This window comes from Cygnus olor, chromosome 4 (assembly GCF_009769625.2).
Source record: "Cygnus olor isolate bCygOlo1 chromosome 4, bCygOlo1.pri.v2, whole genome shotgun sequence".
Lineage (NCBI taxonomy): Eukaryota > Metazoa > Chordata > Aves > Anseriformes > Anatidae > Cygnus > Cygnus olor.
Window position 1 is genome coordinate 20760344 of NC_049172.1, and position 22095 is coordinate 20782438.

General features: G+C 46.8%; 1 protein-coding gene across 16 annotated transcripts in view; it reads left to right on the plus strand.

Moving 5' to 3' along the window:
• Positions 1–13076, plus strand: part of IRF2 (interferon regulatory factor 2) — a 41676-nt gene extending 28600 nt beyond the window's left edge. For all 16 annotated transcript variants that reach the window (XM_040554695.1, XM_040554710.1, XM_040554711.1 and 13 more), the window contains 4 exons: positions 1704–1815; positions 5666–5830; positions 10367–10413; positions 11728–13076. In XM_040554695.1, coding sequence (XP_040410629.1) covers positions 1704–1815; positions 5666–5830; positions 10367–10413; positions 11728–12039 — 636 coding nt within the window. In that variant the 3' untranslated portion in view covers positions 12040–13076. The remainder of the gene's footprint in view (positions 1–1703; positions 1816–5665; positions 5831–10366; positions 10414–11727) is intronic.
• The last annotated feature ends 9019 nt before the right edge of the window (positions 13077–22095 follow it).

Consider the following 22095-nt stretch of genomic DNA (forward strand, 5'->3'; position numbering starts at 1 on the left):
TGGCCTATACCTAATCCCTGCTCCACTTTAGGCAAGGGGGACTGAGAGCGGGTCTCCCACCTTGCAGATGAATCTCCTGGGGTTTTGGGCAACTGGGGGAGAGGCTGTAGGTATCTGAGCAGCCCAAAGAGAAATAGGCTCTTTCCTTTGAAACAGAGTTCAGGGCTGAGCTGCCTGCATGGGGCTTAATCTACACCTTATCTTACATGTAGTTTTGGCTATGCGTGCAGCTTCCCATTCAGACGTTTAGGTCGAAGTGACACCTTTCCCTGTCCTTTCAGTTTAGCTTCCTCCAGGTATAACTGAAAAGTTAAGTGCTTTAATAGTGGCTATGCCAGTGTCCACGTCCCTCTGTGGATCTGGCACCACCACCTGAGTTGTAGGATGAATATTTATTTCTGAAGCTTGAAAGGGCAGCTAAATAAACTTCTCTGTAACTAAGCCTCAGCAAAGCTGAGCGAGTTACAGTGTGAGCAGCATTCCCATGGGGGCTGCTGTGTTTGCCAGGGCGTTGCACAACACCAGGGCTCCGGTGCAGTCCTCATCTGTCTCTGCAGTCGGTATTCGTGGATGGATCAATAGGAGCTAATTTTATCTTTTCTGTTTTTCCGGTCCTTTGATTTGTGGGCTGACACCACCAGTGTGGCTCATCGAAGACCCGGTTGCCACTAGTGCTTTACTCTCCTCTGATTTTTCGTCCCCATGATAACAGTTCGTGTGGTTCGTACTGTGAAGGGGGCTGGCGCCACAAGTCTTGAGGCTTGCCTTTGCCCTACGCTTGCTGAAGTAATTTGGAGCAGTGAAAATGGGCATACCGTGGCATCAGATCACACCGGCAGTTCTGCACCTCTCTGCAGATGTGCCATGAGGACAAGAGCGATGCAGAACCTCACTTTTGGTGGCGGCACTGCCTGCCCAGAATGAGAGCAGAAGGCTTTAGACTTTCTGATAACCCCACCAAGGAACCCATAACAGGGAGGAGGTTGGACTTGTAGTTAACTCTTTAAAAGAGTCTATAACTTTTTAAGAAATCCCGAGTTTGTGCAATTAAAATTTTGGCGTCTAGTCTGAAGGGAGGATTTTAGATTCCAATTTGAATGTACCAGACCTACAGAGTATGCGTGTTGTGGACAGCTCAGTGTATATAGAACAGGTGGTGTTTTCCCAACGCTGTTGCCCTATGGTAATGTTTATGATGTGATCTAAAAGGCTGTATTTAGTGTAAACATTTTGGTTTGCTTTCAGGCTTGCTGCAGAGAAAAATTAAGACTCGAATTTAGTAATTACTATGCTGAAGCTAAGGCTTCCTTTAAGAGAGTGCTAAGAGATACAGCATGTTTGGAAGGGAGAGAGGATGAATATTAAATAGAATACATTTTAAAGCAATGTTTCTTCTGTGTTTGTTCCAAATGTTAATCTCTTGTAGTAAATAGCACACTACTTTCTTGCTCTCTGAAGGCTCACTCTAAATCTGAGAATTAAAAATAGCTTTAGTTTCAAAGCTGAAGATTTGGAAATGGAATAAACTCTGGCTGCTTCTCAGAGAACCAAATTACTCGTTCTGAAACTGTGTCTAACAGAGCAGTGGCTATGCGGCAGGCAGAAGCGATTTAATTTATTACCATCTCAGAAAAAAGGGATGAACTGAGTCCAGGCTCCTAAAATAAATCAAACCTGACCCAACTGTACTGTTTTCATTCTAGCAAGAGCCAGTTGAATCATCTTTTGGGATTAATGGGCTAAATGATGTCACTTCTGACTATTTCCTGTCCTCCAGTATAAAAAATGAAGTTGACAGTACAGTGAACATTGTAGGTAAGTACTACTATGCTTTTCATATATGCTAAGCATACAGGTGAATTAAAACACGATTTCATGAAATAGGTGGTACCAGAAATAAACTTCTGACTCTGCCAAACTCACCTTTCCAGCAGTATTTCGCACTTTGGAAAACAACACAGTTATAATTGTCTACATGTTTTTTGCTAGCCCAAGCCATGCAAGGTCCTGCTTGCGGGCCAGCCCCGCCACCATGCCGAGACAGTGAGCAGCACTTCTGCAGCATGGTTGTTCCCCTGAGAGCCAAGCACTTACAAACTTTTTCAGGTGGCTTTTCCTGACATTAACTTAGTATACAGGGTAGTCTTCAGCTATGAGGATATTGTAGCCAGTGTCTGTGGGAGTTAAACCAAAGTTGTATCATGGTTTCCCATTGCTCAAAGAACAGGTTTGTATAGGTTAACATTTTATTTGTGAATTTAAACCTACAGATGACATAGAGGACCTCAGTTCTTTTACCTCAGAGTCCATTCTTAACATCACAGAGCTAACAAGAACGATCAGTGAAGACTGTATTTAGAAACCAGTACGTCAGGAATTAGATGTCATCTTTGAAGAATGTGAATAATTGGACCTTGGTAGAATAACGGGGCTGTTCTTGACAGCTCTTTTTTAGCTAAGGTTGTGACTGTAGTGAGGAATCTTAGAAATGTGACCCATATACCATTTTCTCTAAATTCCACTTTTAATATATGAGGAAGAAGTGTTTGAAAACATATGTTAATCTTCTGTTTGCAAAGATGGCAGAAATTACATGCAGTGATTTTTTGCTACCCAATTTTTTGGTCACAGAGCTTTTCATGAAGTCATTCCTCTAAGTACTTCTATGGTTTAGAAGTACTTTTGCTCTCATTATGGCAGTGTATTTAATCATCTCTTGCTTTGTAAAAGTATTAGGGCATGATTTTTGCTCCTACTATTACAGAGGGCTTTATAACTCAAAGGAATAGCACAGTAGTGAGGTATATTTACAGACTGACTCATAAACAAATCTGAAATACACCAAAGCTGATATGCAGCCCCAGGAAGGAGGCTTCATACACTTTTGCTTTATTTTACAGCCTTAAAGTCAAACAGAGATCAATTAATAGCATTCTTTGAAATGTACCTGCTGCTCCCCCAAATCCAAGAGAGTAATTTTGCTGCAACAGCTCAGTTTTGTACAGTGCGGTGTATCCTGAACACCTGTTAAATTTTATTGTGAGATGAATGCATGTTGCACCATAGCAGATCTTAGTAATTTACAGGACAGGAGCCATGCTGGTAACATCGATGTAAAAGTGGTAAAGGGGCTAATGTGGAAACCAAGCAAGATGTTCAGAGGAATAGAACTGAATTTGCACCTTAAGGGCTTTCATTTTTCCTTGAGCTCACAAGGGAGATGTCTGGTTAGCCTTTTTACCCCTTTGCTCCTATGGATAGACCTAGCATCCATTTTCAGAGGTGGAACAACAAGGTTTGGATGTGTAACTGTGATCCAGTGTTGTTTAATTAATGGCTTGTGAGTGTGCTGCTTATCCAGTCTGAGGAGAGAAGTCCTTATTTAGTACTCCAGGCTGGTATTTAATGTAAACAGGGGGGAAAGGGTAAAATAGATATATTCTGCAGAAAGGAGGGAAGTCAACTGGTGGGGAGAAAAGACAAACAGCACTTGCAGTGCTTCTGACATACGTGCAGCTCGAGGAAGAGTGGTGGCACATTGCCCAAGTGAGCAGTATTTTTTGCTGCACTGAAATTATCTCGTGGGGTGGGTAAGAATTCTTCAGGTCTTGAGGAGAAAGATAAAACAGCGCAGATGGCCTGTTCTTATCCCAACAGTGTTGCACAATACTGGTTTCTCCTGGATAAAAATTAACTCTGTGTGTGTGTGTTTGTGAGCGTGCACACGCATGTGCTCCTGCCCCCCTCCGCTCAACAAAAAGCAGGTCCTTTCAGAACCAGGAAAAGTGACAACAAAATGTCTAGAACAAAATGGTAGTAATTGTAGTGGTCCAACTGAAAAATAAAAGACTATCTGGTATGTACGTAATTTTCTATATGTTGGAATTGTCTCATAGAATGCACATCCCCCAGGCTTTGGGGGAGTTGCCAGAAGTTGTCTGGCACTTCACAAAGCTTTTCCCTGGGAGAAAAACCTGTCACTTTTCTTTTTCAAAACATCGTGTTCTTACCTTGTCTAAAGATAGAAGGCAGGAATGGGTTTTGTGTATATACATGTGCATTCATGTACATTTACCTGAATCCATCCAGAAAAAGATATTATCTTTTCCTTTTTTTTTTTTTTTAATTAATAATCAGAGTACTTAGGTCACTTAACAGAAGAATTTCAAGTTGTACTGTGCTTCACTTACCACATTTTTCTCCATCATGAATCTAGAATAAAAACGTGCTGTCTGAATTCCTAATGATACCGTATAGCTTGGTGAATTAATTGTGGCTGCCCTTTGAAACTCCAGTATTGGCCAGCTCCAGAATGACATTACCAAGCGGAATGGACTACTGAGCCTGAAAGATTTAGTAGAGTTGTTCCTATGTAAAACTTAAAATAGGCATTTATCACTGTACAGTGTGTTTAAGACTAAAAACAGTTCACAAAACACAAATAAATCTGAACCATTTCCTCCGGCACAAAATCTTTCCAAACTCTCGTTGAATTTGGTAGGAATATTATATGTATGAAGGTTGTTTCTTTTGATGTTTTGTGGTCCAGTGAAAGAATATCTGTAGTCCTTCCCTTTGTCTCAGACAGCTGGAGTTTCAGGTTAGCCATCCCCTGCGGTGGCTCTGTACATCCATGTTGTCCTGATCTACCTAGCGGCTTTCAGCTCAGTGCTGGATTAATGCAGTAGTCATGTGTTCATACTGCTGGGATCAAAAGGGGGGGTTGTACAAGACAAAGGGAATTGTCTCAAGCTGCTCCAGATAACTGAGGTTTTGGCTTTTACAATAGTACTTCTTTGCTGAGTAACTTTTAAAGTTTATTCCCCTGTTTCAAAAGGGTGTTCTGTAGCACAGCTAGTGTCTACAAAGTATTTTGGGATGCTTACAAAGCATCCATGGTGCTTTCACTTTGTAGAAATAAGCAATGTTACTTTGGTATTAAATATTATGTCCATGGGGGAATAGGAAAACCATCTGTTAATAACTAACCAGACTGTAGCTGTCAGTCACAGACCACAGGGACTACAGACTAGCAGTACGACTGTGATTTTCTACATGCCACCACTGGCATTGTGAGGTTCAGTGAGAATAAGCATCTAACTGGAGAGGAAATTTTTGGCAGATTCACGTCATGTATAAATCAGCTTTCTAACATATTTTACATGACCAGGTGGCTGGTTTTTTGCACGCCTGTTCTGACCCGTTTGCTTTCATGATGCATAATTTACACGAGAGCATCCAGAGGCTATGGGACGTTGGCAGCTTGTTGGGTGAGGATGCTTCCCAGATTAGGAGAGATTGCTGTGGTCTGTATGCCCTGGTGAAGGGAGAGTGTGGCTGTGGTCTTCCCTGGGAAAGTGTCTGGACAGCTGATGTGTTGGGGACGGCTCGAGGGCATTTTGAATGAGAGCCAGGAAAAAGTTAGGCATTTTCAGTTGTCACAAGTGGAAAAGAAATGTCTTTGAAGGTGATGGAAACTAAATATATCACACAGGTTTCGTACAGAAGTCCCTTTGAAAGCAGGTGGTGGACGTGGAAGAAAGTGCTGAGGCTATATTAAAGACTGCATTTCACTCAAATACCAAGCAGTCTCCAAGAACAAGCTCTTAGAGATTCATAAGAGTCAACATAAACTGAGTAATCAATTTTTTCTTCTGACTCCAAGTTGTAGGACAGCCGCACCTTGATGGCAGCAGCGAGGAGCAGGTGATAGTTGCCAATCCTCCAGATGTTTGCCAGGTAGTAGAGGTGACAACAGAAAGTGATGAACAGCCCCTCAGCATGAGCCAACTGTACCCCCTACAGATCTCCCCTGTCTCATCCTATGCAGGTAAGCATCGTGGTGTTTTTTTTTTTGGAAATGTTTGGGAGACACTAGATTTGCTCAGGAGTGTCAAGCCAAGAGGCAGGGGTCACCACAGGGGAGAGGGGGGCTTTTCCAGGGCAGCTGGCACAGATTCAGAAATGTCTGTTCTGCTGCCTTCTGTATTTTTAACTCAAAAATTCACAGTCCTGTATATTCATTTTACCTTGGGAAACAACTCGGCAGATCTAAGGACGGAAACGTAAGCTGCAGTTTTTAGCCTGTGATTAATGGAAAAATAACCTTTTCAGATGTTATGCAGAGAGATCTTGTCATCTTTTATTAGAGGGACATTTTCAATGGTACAAATGATATGTTGCCAATATATTGTGTCCCCTTTGCACCCTGACCTTTTAAAGATAAAAGGTCATCTCTGATGCATGTTTCCGTGATGCCTGCCACAGTGGGTACAGGGTGCTAAGGGCTGCGCTAATGATATATAATGTAAATGTGGAGCTGAGGGCCCTGGAGGAGTGGATTTGTCTTCTTGCGTATAGTCTGCAGACTAGAACAGCCATGTAGTGACTGATAACAAGTGGTCTGTGGAAGTCTGGCTTCCAACGTCTGTCTCCCATCTGGATTCTCTGATATCTAGTAAGGGTTGAGATAACAAGCTTTCCCCTGAGTCAGGGTGCTAACAGTTTCTCATTTTTATCTGGCCCATTATTTTCATAAAACTGGTAGGAAGTTAAGAGTCTTGGCACTTATTAATCCCTTATCTAAGACTGACAACGTATTCAGAAGTTGTAAGGGGAGAACAGATACAAATGCACACATGGGCACGCTATATAGAGTCCTTGCAATCACATAAGCCTTATTTCCGTAGGAAACAGGGCAAAACCACATTTGAAAGTAGAAAAAGTTTCATATCCAACCTGTCCTTCCTTCTTTAACATATTGCTAACTTGCAAGCCTCAGGATACTGAGGCAGAAACAGAAAAGTCATCTTTTCAGGCAAACTTGTGTATTAATTGTTCCCAGTGCAATTTATTATTTTACACATGGTTTTGTCTTTGACTCATTAGGCTGAATTAGTTCCAGACACGTTTTCATAAAATATGAATGTAGGAATTTTTATCTTTGGGTCTGGGTGAATAGTTGATGTTCTTTTGAATAGCCTCCAATGTTAGTCTCACACACGTTGATATATGATCGTGCTTCCCAGCATGTTTAGTCTGTAATGGCCAGAGCATTAGAAGGGCTTTGCACAGCACAAGGTGGGGGTGCTCTAACATATTAGCAGTGGGAGATGCGGCCTTTGAAACGCTTGTCTTTTTTCCAAATGCTTCTTGCAAAACTTTTCCTGGCTATGTGAATGTGGCAACACTGCTTTCTTTTAACATCGGCTAAAGGATCTAAGTTCTTGGAATGCAAACAAGAGTCACTATCTAGGTCTGGAAGTCGTGGCAGTTGCTTGGGCTGTGACAATAGGGAGGGATGTATATGGTGACAAGAGAATCATCTGGACGTGAGCAAGTCCTGAGCTAGCTTTCCTAAAGTCAGTGCAACAAGTCTGCATGAATGAAGCATGTCTGAAGTACTTCCGCTGTCCCCTTATGTTGTCTTAGTATCCTGGTGGTCTTGAGCTGACCTAACTTATATCAGGACCTGGTAACTCATAACTAGGATAGCACAGAGACGATTTCATGCCACTGATATGCCTTTAAATGCATCTCAAGATGGCTCTTGAGGATCCTGGTTAGTCTAGCCATTGGCCAGCAAGACATGGCATACTGCTAGGGTCTGTCCTGGAACAAGTCCTGATTAATATCTTCATCAGTGAGCAGAGGAGGTGGTGGAGTGCACACTTGTGAAGTTTACAGCAGACACCAAATAAGGGACACCAGCTGATATGGCCAAGGGCAGGGCCACAGTCCAGAAAAAAGCGGAGAGGCTGTAGGAAAGGGGCCAATGGGAACCTTACGAAATTCACAGAATCATGATAACATCTAGCTTGGAAAAACCCTTCAAGATCACCAAGTCCAGCCAGTTCAGCGAGGACAGATGCAAAGTCCTGTTTTTGGAAAGGAAGAGCCCTTTGCAGCGATTCGGGCTGGGGCTGCTGAAATGGGGAGCGGCTCAGCAGAAAGGGGGGTGGGCAGTGAGCTGGACGCGAGCCAGCAGAGCACCCTGGCTGCAGAGAAGGCCAACAGCCTTCAGGACTATGGCTAGGAGATCTAGGCAAGTGATTATCCACCTCTACTCAGCGCTAGTCACACTGCTGCTGGAGTACTGGGCCTGGTTCTGAGTCTTTTTTTTGCAAGAAAGCAACAAACAGGAGCAAGTGCAGGGAAGGGCTGCCAGGATGGTGAGGGGCTGGAGCACTCGTCCTGTGGGGAAGTGCTGATTGAGGGACTGGGGTTTGTTCAGCCTGGAGAAGAGATGGTCCTGGTACCCTCACAGCAGCCCATCCATACCTACAGGGATGGTACTGAGAAGGTAGAGCAAGGCTCTTCACAGTGAGGCATGGAGGGAAGATGAGAAGCAATGGGCATAAGTTGAAGCAAGAGAACGTGGTCCAACTGGATATAAGAAAAAATGTCACTTTTTCACCACAGGGTTTGTCAGAATCCTGACATTTGTAGGACATTCTTGTGACTATTTCGGATTTTATCTTGTTACACACAAGTCTGTAAAGGAGCCCTGAACCTGCCCTCATGGCTTTGCCGGTTTGCCTCCTCTGTCAGGTGCTACCACAGATTGGCAGGAAAGAGTATGACCAGAACGGCTGTGCAAGAGCAGTTAGTTTAGCTCTTCTGAAACAACAACAGCAAAAAAAGTAGTTGGAGATATCAGCTGTCCTACATAAATCTGTTTTATTTCAAAAACACCTCTAGTTCCTTTCTGAGGTTACACAGGCAAATGATATGTCTGGCCCTTGTGAGTTTCCTCATATTTCCACTGACGTCTATGAAATCCGTTTTTTTAGTACCAAGGCTGTTCTTGTCAACCTTGTCTTGTTTGACACCGATTCAAATAACCTTCTTGATTCAAATAGCCTCTCTAACTTTCCATACCCGAGTGGCTAGCTTCCCTGGCTTTGCTAACTATAGTGCTATCTCTTGCTCAGCATTTTGTTATGTATAAACATCAAGGATGGATTCCTTTTCATCTGCATCACCCTTTTTTTGTTGCCACATGTTTCTTCATGTCAAGGAATATCTGCTTCTTGTCTCTGTGTTGATTCCTCTTACTGACTCTATCTCCGGGGCCATTTCTCCTTCTGTGCAGATTACTTTCTGCCTCTTCTCCCCCCGGTCTGGCTTAATGGACTAACTTTATCACGTTGTCACCTCTCTCTTTACCTGGGCCAGTGGACGAGGAGCCCTGCAGAGTGTTAACTTCATAGGGCTTCACAGTTAGATCCTCTGCTTGCCGCATGCTGGGACTGGGACTCCGGAGTAGGCGATGTGTCAGCTGTGGAAGTTAGAGTATTTAGTAGCTGAGCTGCCAGCTTCCTTGCTTCAGGACGCTGGGTGCAGTTTACATCCTTATGTTTGAAGGAGCAATTCAGACCATAAGTTTATGGCCCACTGCCCAAACCTCGTCCTTAGCCGAGCCTCAAGAGAAGAGCTCTGGAGACTCGCAGGGGAGGTCCTCTGCTCCACCCACTGTTCAAGCAGGGACATCTAGAGGGCTTGAAAATACAACTGAAAGCCCTGGGTTTTGGGCTCTTCTGCAAGCAAGGGCTGAGCTGCAGGAGGATGGCCGTCCTGCTGGAGCTGCTGGCCTGTCCCTTGGTGCAGAGGGGTGGCAGCTTGTGTGTGCACGTGTGTTATTTGTGTAGTTGTGCTCTGGTTGAAATGGTGAGGGCCAGAGAGGCAGTATGCAGGGTGAGAGGCGACGGGGCTGTCCTGCTTTGGTGCAGAATGTAATTACATTTCTCTGTGCTGGAGTCGTGGGTGGAGGGCAGAGAAACAGGCTGAAGGACTGGGCAAGGGTGGCAAGAATGAAATAAAAGCAAAGTAAACCAGCAGTAATAAAGTGCAAGAATTGACAACGAGCCCTTGAGGCAGCAGATTGAGATAACAGCTTATGAAACAAAAACACACTTATCTCCTCTGGGGTGGAGTTGTAGATGGTTTTGCAGGGAGATAAAAATAAGGATTGGAAAGGACTTTGCCCGTAGCTGGGCCTCAAGCTGCCCAGAGCAGGTGAGGGAGAGGGGGCATTCCCTGCCAGCAGGAGTCTCCTCCCTCTGCCCAGAAGTATGGGCAGTTACACAGAGCTGCTGCTTCCACCTCTGTTGCTGTCTTTCCCAGGGCGTGTCCGTATTAACCATGATAACCATGTGAATTTACTCCAGTCGTTCAACGATGCCCTGTGGTCTAGCCCTTCGATTACTTCACATAGGGGGTCCATGCTTTGCTATTGTTTCCTGCTTGTTTGGCTTGGCTCTGTTTGCTTGTACTTGTTTGAAGTGGATCGAGCCTCTTGAGCTGGATTTTGCTACTGTAGATAAAATAGCACGAGTTTCATTTTTGCTTCCATTTTGTTTGACAGAAAGTGAAACGACTGACAGCGTTCCAAGCGATGAAGAAAATGCAGAGGTAAGTGCTTTCTGGAGTCTAAACACTTTGGAGCAAGATCTCAAAGTTACGTCCAGAGCTATTCTTTCCTCTTCTACGTTTCCAACTGCCTACCACTGAAACATTCAGTTTTAAAAGCTGAGAGAGAAAAAAAAAACACTAGAAAGATTCAAAGGATACAAATGTTTGGATGATTTTCTAGCAGAACGGATATCTCTGCAAGTTCCTTCTTCCTCATCTGTCAAAACTACAAGGAGATAAATTTGCGTAAGAAAATACTCTGTCGAACCATCAACAGTGCCAACTGGTTTGTTAATATGGAGCAAGCCAGTGGACTTTGTCATGTGCTCTGTGTGTGTGTGCGCACTGTGCAGTGACATTGCTGGGCAGTGAGCATTTTATCTCAGCTGGAAGCACGCTCACTTTGTTTTCCTTAAATGGCATCTGAACTCATACAATCGGAGGAAATGTTTACATGTATGATAGAAATGCAACTTGAATGTTTGAGATATGTGAGGCAGAAGGCTTTCCTGAGAAGCGAAGACTGAGTTAGCGCTCAGCATCAGCTACCTGCTGCCAGCGTGGTTATAACAGTGTTTCTTGCCGTGCCCTGTACCAGAGGGCTGTATGGGCTGCTATTCTGTCCTGCTTTGGTGAAGCCCGAAGCTCAGTAAAACGCCCCAGGAGGGTTTGTGTAGCCGGTAAGAGAGAAGTGTGGGAATCCACCAGCTACTTCACCAGTAGCGACTGAGGTGGGAGCTCCACGGCTCCCCAAACCCGGCGAGGACCCTCCTTTGACAGAACATGCCGTTGTGGCATGTGTGATGTGAAAGGAAGAGGATGCTCGCGTTCCCTTGGCAAACCTCATAGCTGTGATGGTGGACATGCTATCAAGGGACACTGGCTTTCCCAGCAGCCTTACCTGTGTTGACAATGCGGGTGGTGCTGTTTGAAAGATGTTGAGTCTCTGTACCTGCCTGTTGGCAGGAGGATGCTCTCCCCAGTAATGGAGGAGACTTCCATTTGATGCTCTTGAGTTTTTGGTCTTCTGTGTCCGATTCTGTGTCTGGCACACTGGCAGTAAGGCCTTCCTTTTCCATCAGAAGAGTGGGCAGTCTCCTGAGTGCTGGAGAGCCACCAAGGTTAAGATATAGGACTTCCTAAGGGGGGAAATGTCAGAGAGCAAAGACATTCAAAGTCAGCAGGTAGGCTTTAAGAGAGGGGGCAACTCCTGTGCAATTTGTGGATGTTTCTGTCTTCATCTTGTTCCTGTGAGCACCTTATGAAGTGCATTTGCTCATGTATTCTTTCCTCGTTCTTCTTCCCCCTTTGTAGGGACGACTTCATTGGCAGAAGAAAAACATTGAAGGCAAACAGTATCTCAGCAATCTGGGAATGAGGAACACTTCTCATACGCTTCCCAGCATGGCTACTTTTGTTGCCAACAAGCCTGACCTGCAGGTGACCATCAAAGAAGAAAGCTGCCCACTGCCTTACAACAGCTCCTGGCCCCCCTTCCCAGACATCCCCCTGCCACAAGTAGTGTCCACAGCCTCCACTAGCAGCAGCCGGCCAGACCGCGAGACACGGGCAAGCGTCATCAAGAAAACATCAGACATCACCCAGTCGAGAGTCAAGAGCTGCTAAGCCGTTGACAGTGTGTTTTTTAGCTTTGTTTTGTTTGGTTTTGTATTTTATGTTTCTCTAGGAGAGGTTCATCCCTTGACGCACATTTAGACAAATCTAAGGTAAAGAAAGCCTTGGCAATATAAAACATTGCTGTGTCCGACTCCAGTGCCGGAGTGTTTTTAACTCAGGACTCCAGCCGTCAGTATGTACACCTGAACCCAGACGGACTCCCAAGGTTGCTAGGTAGGAAAAACCCAAGAACTTTGGCCCACTCGCAGGTTCCAGTGTTTCATATGAGGACCAACCGACCACAAGGGAAGTGGTGCTGCTGCGCTTCTTGCCGTCAAGGCTGTGATGGAACTGAAAGCCTCAGAATGGAAGAGAAAATGTGAACTAGCTGGAATATTTTTAAATAAAAAAATCTATTGTGAATATTGTACATAGTGCAGTACTAGCAACGTTGCAGTCTGCTTCTGCACCTTATTAAGAAAGCACTTATGAAAGGCCTTTTATTACCTTGCTCTACTTAATGGCACATTGAAGGTCCCTCCCCACCTGTATTCTTTTCCAAGGCTATTCTTGCTAAAGTGTCTTTAAAGAATAGAGGAAAGGAAAGGAAGTTAAAACTTCCCATGTGGATTTCATACATTTTAAGACTGCTTTTCTCATGTTTGTTTTCTAATCTGCTATGCTTGAATGCCGCGTGGTACAATAGGAAAAAAAAAAAAACTATTACAGAGATATTATGCAAATTCCCAGATTTAAAAAAGAAGAAGAAAAATACTCTAATTCTAACCAGAGCAAGCTTTTTTATTTTTTATACAGGGGAATATTTTATTCAAAATAAAATTCTAAAGTGAATATAATTTTTTTTAATCTTTTCTACAGCAAATTTATAATTTTAAGAATCAGTCCTTGGTTATCAGCAGTTATTACATCCTTGTGGCACATTTTTTTTTTAATTTTGTAAAGGTGAAATAGCTTTTATGAGCTCATGTAGCAATCAGATTATCCTGTGGATTGATAATAAATATGGTATATAGTTAAATTTTTAATAATCCTCTTGTTTGTCTCTCTTTTTTTAATCTTTCAGAAGCCCCAGATGGCATGGGTGTTTGATAGGTGGATGTGACCTCTCAGAGTGAACAATTAGCATGAGCCGTCTTTACAGTTTCTGCAGTGCCCATCTAACAGAGTGGGAAGTACTGTGCTCGAGACAGCTTGAGGTGGAAAGAGGAACTAGAGCTTAATGGCAACCTACTCAAGTCTGGCCTCACGTGAACAGGTTGGGAACTGGGAAACCTCTTCTGGTGCTATTCCATGGTTGGGCTTTGAGCAAGGCACCTAATGGAAGGGATCTCGAGGAAGCCCGTCCCCAGCCCAAAGCAGGCTCAGCTGTGTTTGCCCCGTTCCTGGTAGATACCTGTTTAGTTTACTCACAGTTTTCTTGTCCAGAAAATTATGTTTTTAAAGAGTTTCAAGCAATAGCTCTTTATTAGCGGGATGAATCAGAAGTCAAGTAAACACACATGAAGTAAACGTCCCCCAAGGCTTTCAACATCTACTGTGTGATGACAAATTCTGATTTCTCTGGGCCTTTGAGGGAAGCTGTTGAGTGTCTAATTAAGTGTGTGTAGTGGCTTGCAGGACTGCGTGGTGGTGGTGGGCAAACCGTGCTGTTGGTTCTGTGAAGTGCTATACTCTGAGCTATCACAGAGTGTTCTCCAGGTGTGACTCTCAGTCCGATACTAACTCGACAGCTGAGTGCATACGGAGTATCGTGGATGTGTGGCTGATGAGCAGCAACAAGCACAAAATTGGCTGTGTCAAAGGGAGATGTATTAACTGTCTATTAAAAAGGCTCAGGTTCTGGCCAGAAGGATTTTGCTGTGTTCTTAACCTGATACCACAATTTCAAGTTTTATCACGAGTCCATCTGAAACTTGCAGTTTCACACCCAGAGGTGTGTGAAGACAGGGCTAGAGCTTTGGTCAGAGCTGGGAGGAAAAGACGGCCCAGAGCAGTATTTGAAGTGAGCCTGAAAACTCGTAACAGTGAAAACTGTTCTGTGTAAATTTCCCAGTCTCTGTCCCTCTTTTGGGTTTGTGTGCTCACCCTTCCAGTGGCCCTTCCAAAGGCCAGAAGGTTCGGTCTTCTGCAAAGAGATTGTGTGTGTTGGGGGGGTGTTACGCTGAGTCTCCATCACCCTGAGGCCTTTGCCAGCAGGTTTATGAGGTTCACAGCAGGTTTCTTCTTGGTTTGGGGGTTCACTTGCACATTATTTTTCACATTATTTTTTGTTTTCTTAACACAGTCTGCTTTGGTTTTTTTTAACTTCCCAGCTCAAGGTTGGAAGTCGCTCTGTAGTGTTTCCCAGCCTCTTTTAAGATGACAGGCTCCTGTTTTTAGGCAGTGACTTCATGGGATCACAGAAGAGCCGTGTTGAACAGCCCCTGGGAATGCACCCCTTTCCTTCTGTTGAAAGCAGGATCCTAGACTAGGTTATCCAGGACCATGTCAAACCAAGTCCTGAGTGTTTCCAGCAAGGGAAACTGGCCACTTCTTCACCCGGCAATCTTATTCCATGGTCAGTGGTTTTCACAGCAGATTTTTTTTTGTCTTTATAGCCAGACAGAATTGCCCTTGGAGCAGCTTGGGCCCATTGCTTCTTGTATCGTCAGCATGCGCCTTTGTGAAGGGACTGCCTCCGTCTTCTCTGTAACCCACCGTCATCTGATGAATTTTTATTGTGGGGAAGGAAGAGTTGGGGTGCCTCGCTCAAAGCTCAGCTTAGGGTTAGGGTTGCATATGAAGGCAAGCCCAGAGCTGCAGTTGTCCTGGGGCTAGGAAAGGGCTACCAAGCTCAGAAGAAGGCTGCTGCTCGAACTGTCCTCTGAGGAAGGCTTGCTGGGGAAAGCAGGGCTGCGGTGCTTGGGCTGAGACCCTAGGGCTAGGGTCAGGGCTGAGGGAAAGAGAAAGCCCAGTTGCACAGGGCTGGAAAGCATCAAGTAATATAAACTCAGTGCTGGCGCTCTCGTTCTCCTCTGAGTATTTAGCCTGTGGATGCAGAAGTTCTGCTGCCTTTGGCTCAGCCCGGGTTTAGTGCTAGAGTTACAGCCGAAAGCCCAGACACACAGTGGCGTGGGGGCTGGAAAACATCTTACAAAGTAAGCAGAGCTGACGCTGGGCTTTTGCTTTATCAAAAGCAGGGCTTCTGTTTACCCCAGTGATGGCCTGCTCTCTTGGGGGCCAGGGTGGCTGTGTTAGATGCTGGCACATCTCTGCAGGCTTCTAGGCAAACGGCGGTGCCCGGTGCATTACACAGAGAAAAGAGGCAGAGGGCTATCCTCATTTGTAGCTGTGGTTCAAGCTCCCTGCCCCTCACCTGTGGCGTCAAAGAAGTATCTCCACGGCTCTGTACCTTTCAGCAATTGCTTCTTCCTACAAGGCTCCTTTTTATTCCTGAGCTTCAGCCTTTCAGTGTGTCCTGTGTGACTGTGGGTGAGAGTCTGGCTTCAACAAGCTCCGCTGCATGCTTGGGTAAGTAAGGAGCTGCTTGCCAGGTCTGCCTGAGTTTTCCTAGGTAGATAAAAGTTTGTTTCCAAAGTAAACCGTCACTTGGCAGGAGAAGAATTTGCTGCTCTTCGCTTCAGCCATCTGAAAATGAGTAGCCGATGAGCAAAGGCAGGCACCTCCAGTGTAAGCTGCTTGTTCGTCTTTGTGTAGCCAAAGCAAGTTACATGCTCCCATCTCACCTGTGGTGAGAGCGTGCTGATGATCAGATAACTTGGCTCGCTCTCCCCTTGTTTCTGTGAGGAAGGCAGCTAACCTGAGAAAACAGTAGCTCCTACCCTGCTCCAGCAGCTGCGCAACAGGAGACACACGTATGCCTGGGAAGGGCAGGCATACTTGCTAAATTCTCCTTTTCCCAGGGCTTAGGTGTTTGAAGCTCTTCCAAGAGGTGTCCACGCATGGGAGTTGCTGTACATAGCTGTAGCACTGATCCGCCAGGCACAATATCCACTGCGCCGGGAAGGTGGCCATGTGCTTGCAGCCCGCTCTGGCCGAAAGCAGTTGGTCAACTGCGGGGTGATGTAAATGCAAAGGAAGATGTCTTCTGACGCAGAAGCCATTTGGGCATTTATTCTGCAATGTGATGTTCGACTCCCTTTGTTATCCACGCTAGCAAAACTATGCAAAGTCTTAAACTACCCAGCCCTTCATAGCGTGGCCACCAATTCGGTTCTAAAGCACTGGCAACCAGATGCCTGTCCGTTAGCACTGTGAGTAACGCCAGTTCAATCTCACGTGGTATTGGGATGTGGTCAGCAGGGGAGCCTGCAGAAACCTCCCTGGGGGGGGGGGGCAGGAAGGAGGACAGGCTCTCCTTGGGTATGGCTCAGTGGCCATGGGGGTGCCCACGCAGAGCTGCCTGCCCTGGGGACTCTGCCAGCTTGGGCAATTCCCTTTAGGGAGCTCAGATAGCCAGGAGCTGTGATACCAGAGTCTGCTCCTTTCAGAAGGGCTCTCCACAGGGCTCATGTTGGAGAAAAGTCACCCCAGGAGCAGCAGAACTGAAGGCTGATGTGTTTGGGATTCGCACTATAGTCAGTGGTGTCTCCTGGTGGGGGGCGTTGCTGAAGCTTTGCTGTTTGTTAGGGCGCTCATACAGCCTTCTCCCTGCCTCATCGCCATATGAACTTTCTAATCTCTACAGAAGGGTTAACCTACACAGCAGCTGCTTCTTCAGCAAGGACCTAGTGAGAGCTGTCTTTTCTATCTCAGACCTGTAGGAACTTCTTGCCTTTAAGACACCTCCCTTTCTCTCAGAGCCAATTGACAGTAATTGCAGAATAATTCGGGTCGGATGGGACCTCTGGAGGTCACCTGGCCCAGCACCTGGTCAAAACGGGGCTAATTTCAAAGGTCAGGTAGCTCAGAGCCGTTGTGGGTCAAATGTAGAGCGCTCCCACATAGGAAGGTTCTGCTGCCTGCCTGCTGCAGTGCCCAGTGGTTTCAGGGCACCAGGGGTGCTGGGGGTGTGGTCACATGCGGTGACGTGGTCAGCTTCATAACATGACGCCACGAGCCTCAGACCCTTAGGAAACCAGGGGTTTAGTCAGTGTAGCTGGAGGTTCCCTGGAGTATCTGCTGAAGACCTGCCTGCGTGAGATGCTGCAATCACACGGAGGTCTGCTTTGAAGTCTGAGAAAGAGAGGAGCAGGGTTATTTAAAGAAAAGGAGATGACAAAGCACGGGTTCTTACTGCATCTGCTGATTTACCGCAAGGGGAATCACCCCCCTTCTACTGTAGGTGCCTTTGCCCTCAGCTATCATGGGCGTCCCTCACCTGGGCTTGTGTTTCTTGCAGTTTTTCAAGAGAGAGCTGCTTGAAGACTCCTGTGAAGGCGGGATCATCCTTTCTGTAACTCAACTGAAATAATGGAAAAAGTGAGTGCGTGCATGAAAAAATGAAATTATGGCCCCAAGCATAAATTTATCCAGGTGTCTCTGTGAGTCATAGAGCTTATAATCCGGATTCGTGCTTGGTGGCTGGGGCTGCCCCTGCTGCCTTCCCCCTGGCGTATGGCAAGGTCCTTGCATAAAAATTGTTCAAGTCCCATTCAAAATAATGGCAGGGGATTCAGCTCAACCCCTTCCCGGGGGTCAGGCCCTAACGTTTTCTTCAGCATGTGGCAATGGCCATGGGTCCTGGTTGTGTGTCACCACCCGGCTGTCCCCATCCCGCCCTCCATCCCTCGGCACTCCCGGGGCTTCAGTTCGGGCTGCCGAAGGAGTTGTGCCGCAGGAGAAACAGCCTGGGGACCCTCTCGAGCAGTGCTTGAAGGCGGGTTTCCTCCTTTGTGGCAGCACCAACAGGTGCAGGATTTTTCTGTCAACAAAACCGAAAATAGTTCTTGTGAGGAAGGAAGCCACAGGGGCTGACAGCGACTGCCGCTACAGGCAGCGCTTTGTCCACAGCCCTGTTTTTGCTGAGATAAAGACAGTGGTGGCCAGGCCACGCTTGGGCTTCATGAAACTCAGCTACTGGATGTTAAAGCTTACTCTAGGCTTCTTTTTTTTTTTTTTTTTTTTTTTGGGGGGTGTGTGTGCAGCTTTAAATAGATCAGCAGAGGCAGAGGAAGCCCTCTCCAAGCTCAGTTTGTTATTTTTTCGATGAGTAGCTGATGATAGGTAGATCCTTTGGGCTGCTTCTGCTTTCAGTGAGACAGCTGTAGACTAAATAATTCAGCAGCAGCTAAAAGGCGTGCTGCAGTTGTGCGTGGCTTGCTTGGACCTCTGAGATGGATTTTGTCTGGAGCTGATTTCATACCAGCACAGGGAGGTGAGGCATCAGTGGAGATGGTCCCTTGTTTTTTACAGGTTAATACTGGTGTAGGGATGGTGGAAAGGAATGGGAGCTACTATTTTTGTTTGTTTCATCGTGGCTACATCTCTCAGATCTGAGTGCTACGACTCCCCTCTGGAGGATACCTGACAGGGTTGTGTTCGTTTCCATGGTTTATTTGATGTATGGTTTCTCAGCTGACCATGTTCTTTATAATACAGCCAGGTTTTGAAAACTGCATATGTTTTTTCAGGCTGTTTCTTTGGAGAACATCAGCTTTAGGACATTTGAACCCAAGCTGTGAAGGTGCTGCATTATTAACCCCTTGCAATTTCTACTCTGAGACCTAGCACAGCAGCAGGAAACCAGCCGGGTGCTGAGGATGTTTGCTGTGGCATGGGCTTTTGCATGTGCCCGTTTAAAGATGTTATCTCTTGCAGCCAACGCTGTCAAGTTTCAGTTTTTGGTGGTATTTTTACTCTCAGGCAATTTATTTATTTATTTATTTTCAAAGAACTGAAAAAGCCAACCAACCCAGCCCGCTGCAATAGGTCGGCTGGGATACCTTCCCAAACACCCTTCTCTTGAGGGCGAGAAAATATTGACACACAAATACTGCTGCGGGCTCACTTCTGGTGCAAGCCCCAGAGAGCTGATGGATGTTAAAATCTGTTTACTTTAGCAGTAAATTGGAGCCATTCTCCCTGCTCGGCCGCTTTGCCCAGCCTCAAACCCACAGAGCAGCAACGAGTGGAGCTGGCAGGAAGCTGCGGTGTTCGTGTCTCGGCATCCTGAAGCACAAGCACAGGAAGGACGCTGATCAAACAGCCCCCAATCCACCCCACTGACCCCCTCAGGAGCCCCATCCTCCTCTGGGGCTGGCAGAGGGTTTGTTCCTCCCTGGTCGCCTTCCTCCACCACATTTGCGTAGCTCCACCAACATCCTGGTCCTTCAGGGTCGCATCCTTATCAGTCACAAAGTTTGCCTGCAGTTTCCTGATAGCCTGTCAATCGATGTGACTGGCCAGGTCTGCGTCTTGTCGCTGTCTCATTTATGTTTGTCTGGCAGGTTTCTGTCCCCATGTATTTTATCACCTCCCCCTTTTTCTTATTGTTTCATTTGCCCACGTTGTCCATCAGATAGTCCCTGACCAGGTACACTTAGGGGAGCAGATGCTCTCTGCTCCCCTTACCTGTAGGCTCCCACCTCCCATCTGAGTTGGCAGCTCGCAATTTTCTCCAGTTAGTGAATGAAACAGGAGCTGCACGGTTGCTGCTCTCACCTTCCCATACCAGCCTCCAGCAGTGCTCTGGGCGCTTGATGCCTCCTCATTCCTTGGGCAGGGACCAGCATCTCTCCATCACGCTGCCCACGCCTCTTCCCTCCAGCAGGCAGCGGTGCGATGGGGGACAATAAACAAATTCATGCAGATCACCTAAAATATTGCACAGAGCAGCCCCAGATCCTCCGTGTGGGGCTTTCCGCTGCCCCAACAGCCAGCCTCGTCCTTCCTGGCGCGACGCCTTCACCAGATGCTGCAGCTGCCTGCAGGGTCAGAGGAGTGCCCCGCATGCCCAAGTTCAAGATGCCTTTCCCAAAAAGCTGTTTTCCCAGAGGTTTCCGCTGCCCCAGCACATGTGGCGTGGCTCATCCCTGTATGCGTAAGGGCACTCGCTTTTCACGGCTTCCTTTCACATGTGCCAAAGTTTGCTGGAGGAAAATGGGATGATGCCTGTTTTGCTTGTAGGCCTTGTGATGCCATGACAGTGCGTTTGGGGAGAGCACTGCCATGTCTCTGGTGTCTGCTGTTGGGAAACACGAGCTTCTTGGTACTACAGAGAGACTTCATGAGCATTTTTATGTTTGGCTTGGTGGAGCAAAGTTTACAGGAAAAAGTAAGTGACGGGCACAAGCAAAACTGATACAAGATCTCTTTGTGAGTATTTCAAAGTGATCCAAAACAAATCAGATTTCAGTGTGAGCTTCTGGGAAAAAAGACAGACAAACACGAAAGATCAATTCTGCATCAGTTACCTGGAGATCAGTGGTCTGCTGTGCCGTGTCCAGCTTTCCTCAGGACGCATGTGCTGAGCACGCCCTGTGCTGGGGGCGGGGATGCAGGCAAGCACCTGCAGGGATGCAGGAGCAAGGAGGGCAGCGCAGTGCTCCCTGCTGGCACGGGTGTCCCTGGGGACATCAGCTGGGGGAGCACAGCCAGCCCCTGCAGAACAAATCCCTGAGTTTTGAGACCCTCGGCCCATGTGGCGGTTTCTGTTGGGTTATGATACCCCAATCCATCCATTTTATGCAGTTTCAGATTCTGGGTCAGGTGGAGGAGAAGCAAAACCAGAGCAGCATGTTAGTGAGGAATGACACTTCCGGCAAGCCTGCATTTATTCACAGAAATCTGGTTAGCCAGATTCGAAGTAGTTTTACTTAAGTCTGTGAAGTTTCCATCTGAATAAGGACTTTAAAAGCAAGCAGATCGTGCTACATCAAGCTCACTGGTCCACTGCAACTGTCTGCAGCAAATGCTAATTTGGGGTAACACAGCATTGTTGAAAGGGAAAAAAAATTGCAAGGGGAATTAGCTGAAGGAACATCCGTCCCAGAGGGTCGGAGTGATGATATTTTTATGTAGAGGCTTTAATTAAATGAACAGCATCTCCTTGTGCAAGCAGCTCCGGGCTGCGGCGGGGTGTTGAGGCACGGTGCTCCCTTGTGCCCTGTCCCAGGACGGCTGCAGCAGCGTGGCCGGGCTCGCTGCCCCTCTCGCCGCCCGTGCGCATAAACATGCGCCGTGCCAAAACAGCCTGCCGGGTGGGTCACTCCAGGTAAAACCAACAGGATGTGTGTGCATCGACTTCCCTTCCCTCGGCAGCAAAAACAGCCTGAGCGCCTCACTAGGAAACCGGCCCCGCTGCCAGAAGTGCGCTGTCTGTCCGTCAGCGGCAGGGTGGCAGCGGGGCGTTTGGTCCCAGCACTACACCACGAGTGGCACAAGCCGCCTGGCCAGGGAAAGCCCGGCGTGAAGCTTGTTTTTGTCATCCCTTTGGTGCTGCCTCGCATCCTGTAGGAGAGTTGGGGGTTTAAGGAGTGGGTCTGAGGAAAAGCAAGCTGGCTCCCGGCAGCACCAGGGGAAAGGACCGTGGGGTGAGGACTGCTGAAGAAGCTCTGTGGTGTGGTCTGGTGCCTCGTCTGCTTTTTTGGATGGTTTTGGATGATCTGATTGAAGACGTGGATTCTTGCCAGCAAAGCCCATAATTTTACCTGCATGAGTCTTCTTGCTGAGGGCAGTTCTTCTGGATTATTGGCAGGGACCAAGCAGGTGAAGGAAGAGCTTACTGTTAGGAGTGTCCTCTGGCCTTTGGTTTGGTCTCAAGGTGTTTCATATGCCCCCTATTTGAGCAGCAGCACCTTTCACAAAGCTCAGTCAGTCAGTCCTGCCCTTCAACCAACAGCCCGCACATCTCCTTACGCATCGAAAACCACCAAGGAGCTGCTTTCACTGCAGCTCATGTTCAATGTGTACTCCCCTGAGAACCTCACCTCTTCCATCGCTGCTGCTTCCCAGCACGGGGGCACAGCCTGCCTCGCTCCCAAGCTGCCTTCCTCCACACTTACAAATAAAATGATAGGAATAATGTATATATTTTTTTAATTTAAGATCATTCCTGTCTGGCCCCACTTCGCCTTAAAATTATCCCAGAGTGCCCCTTGCAAA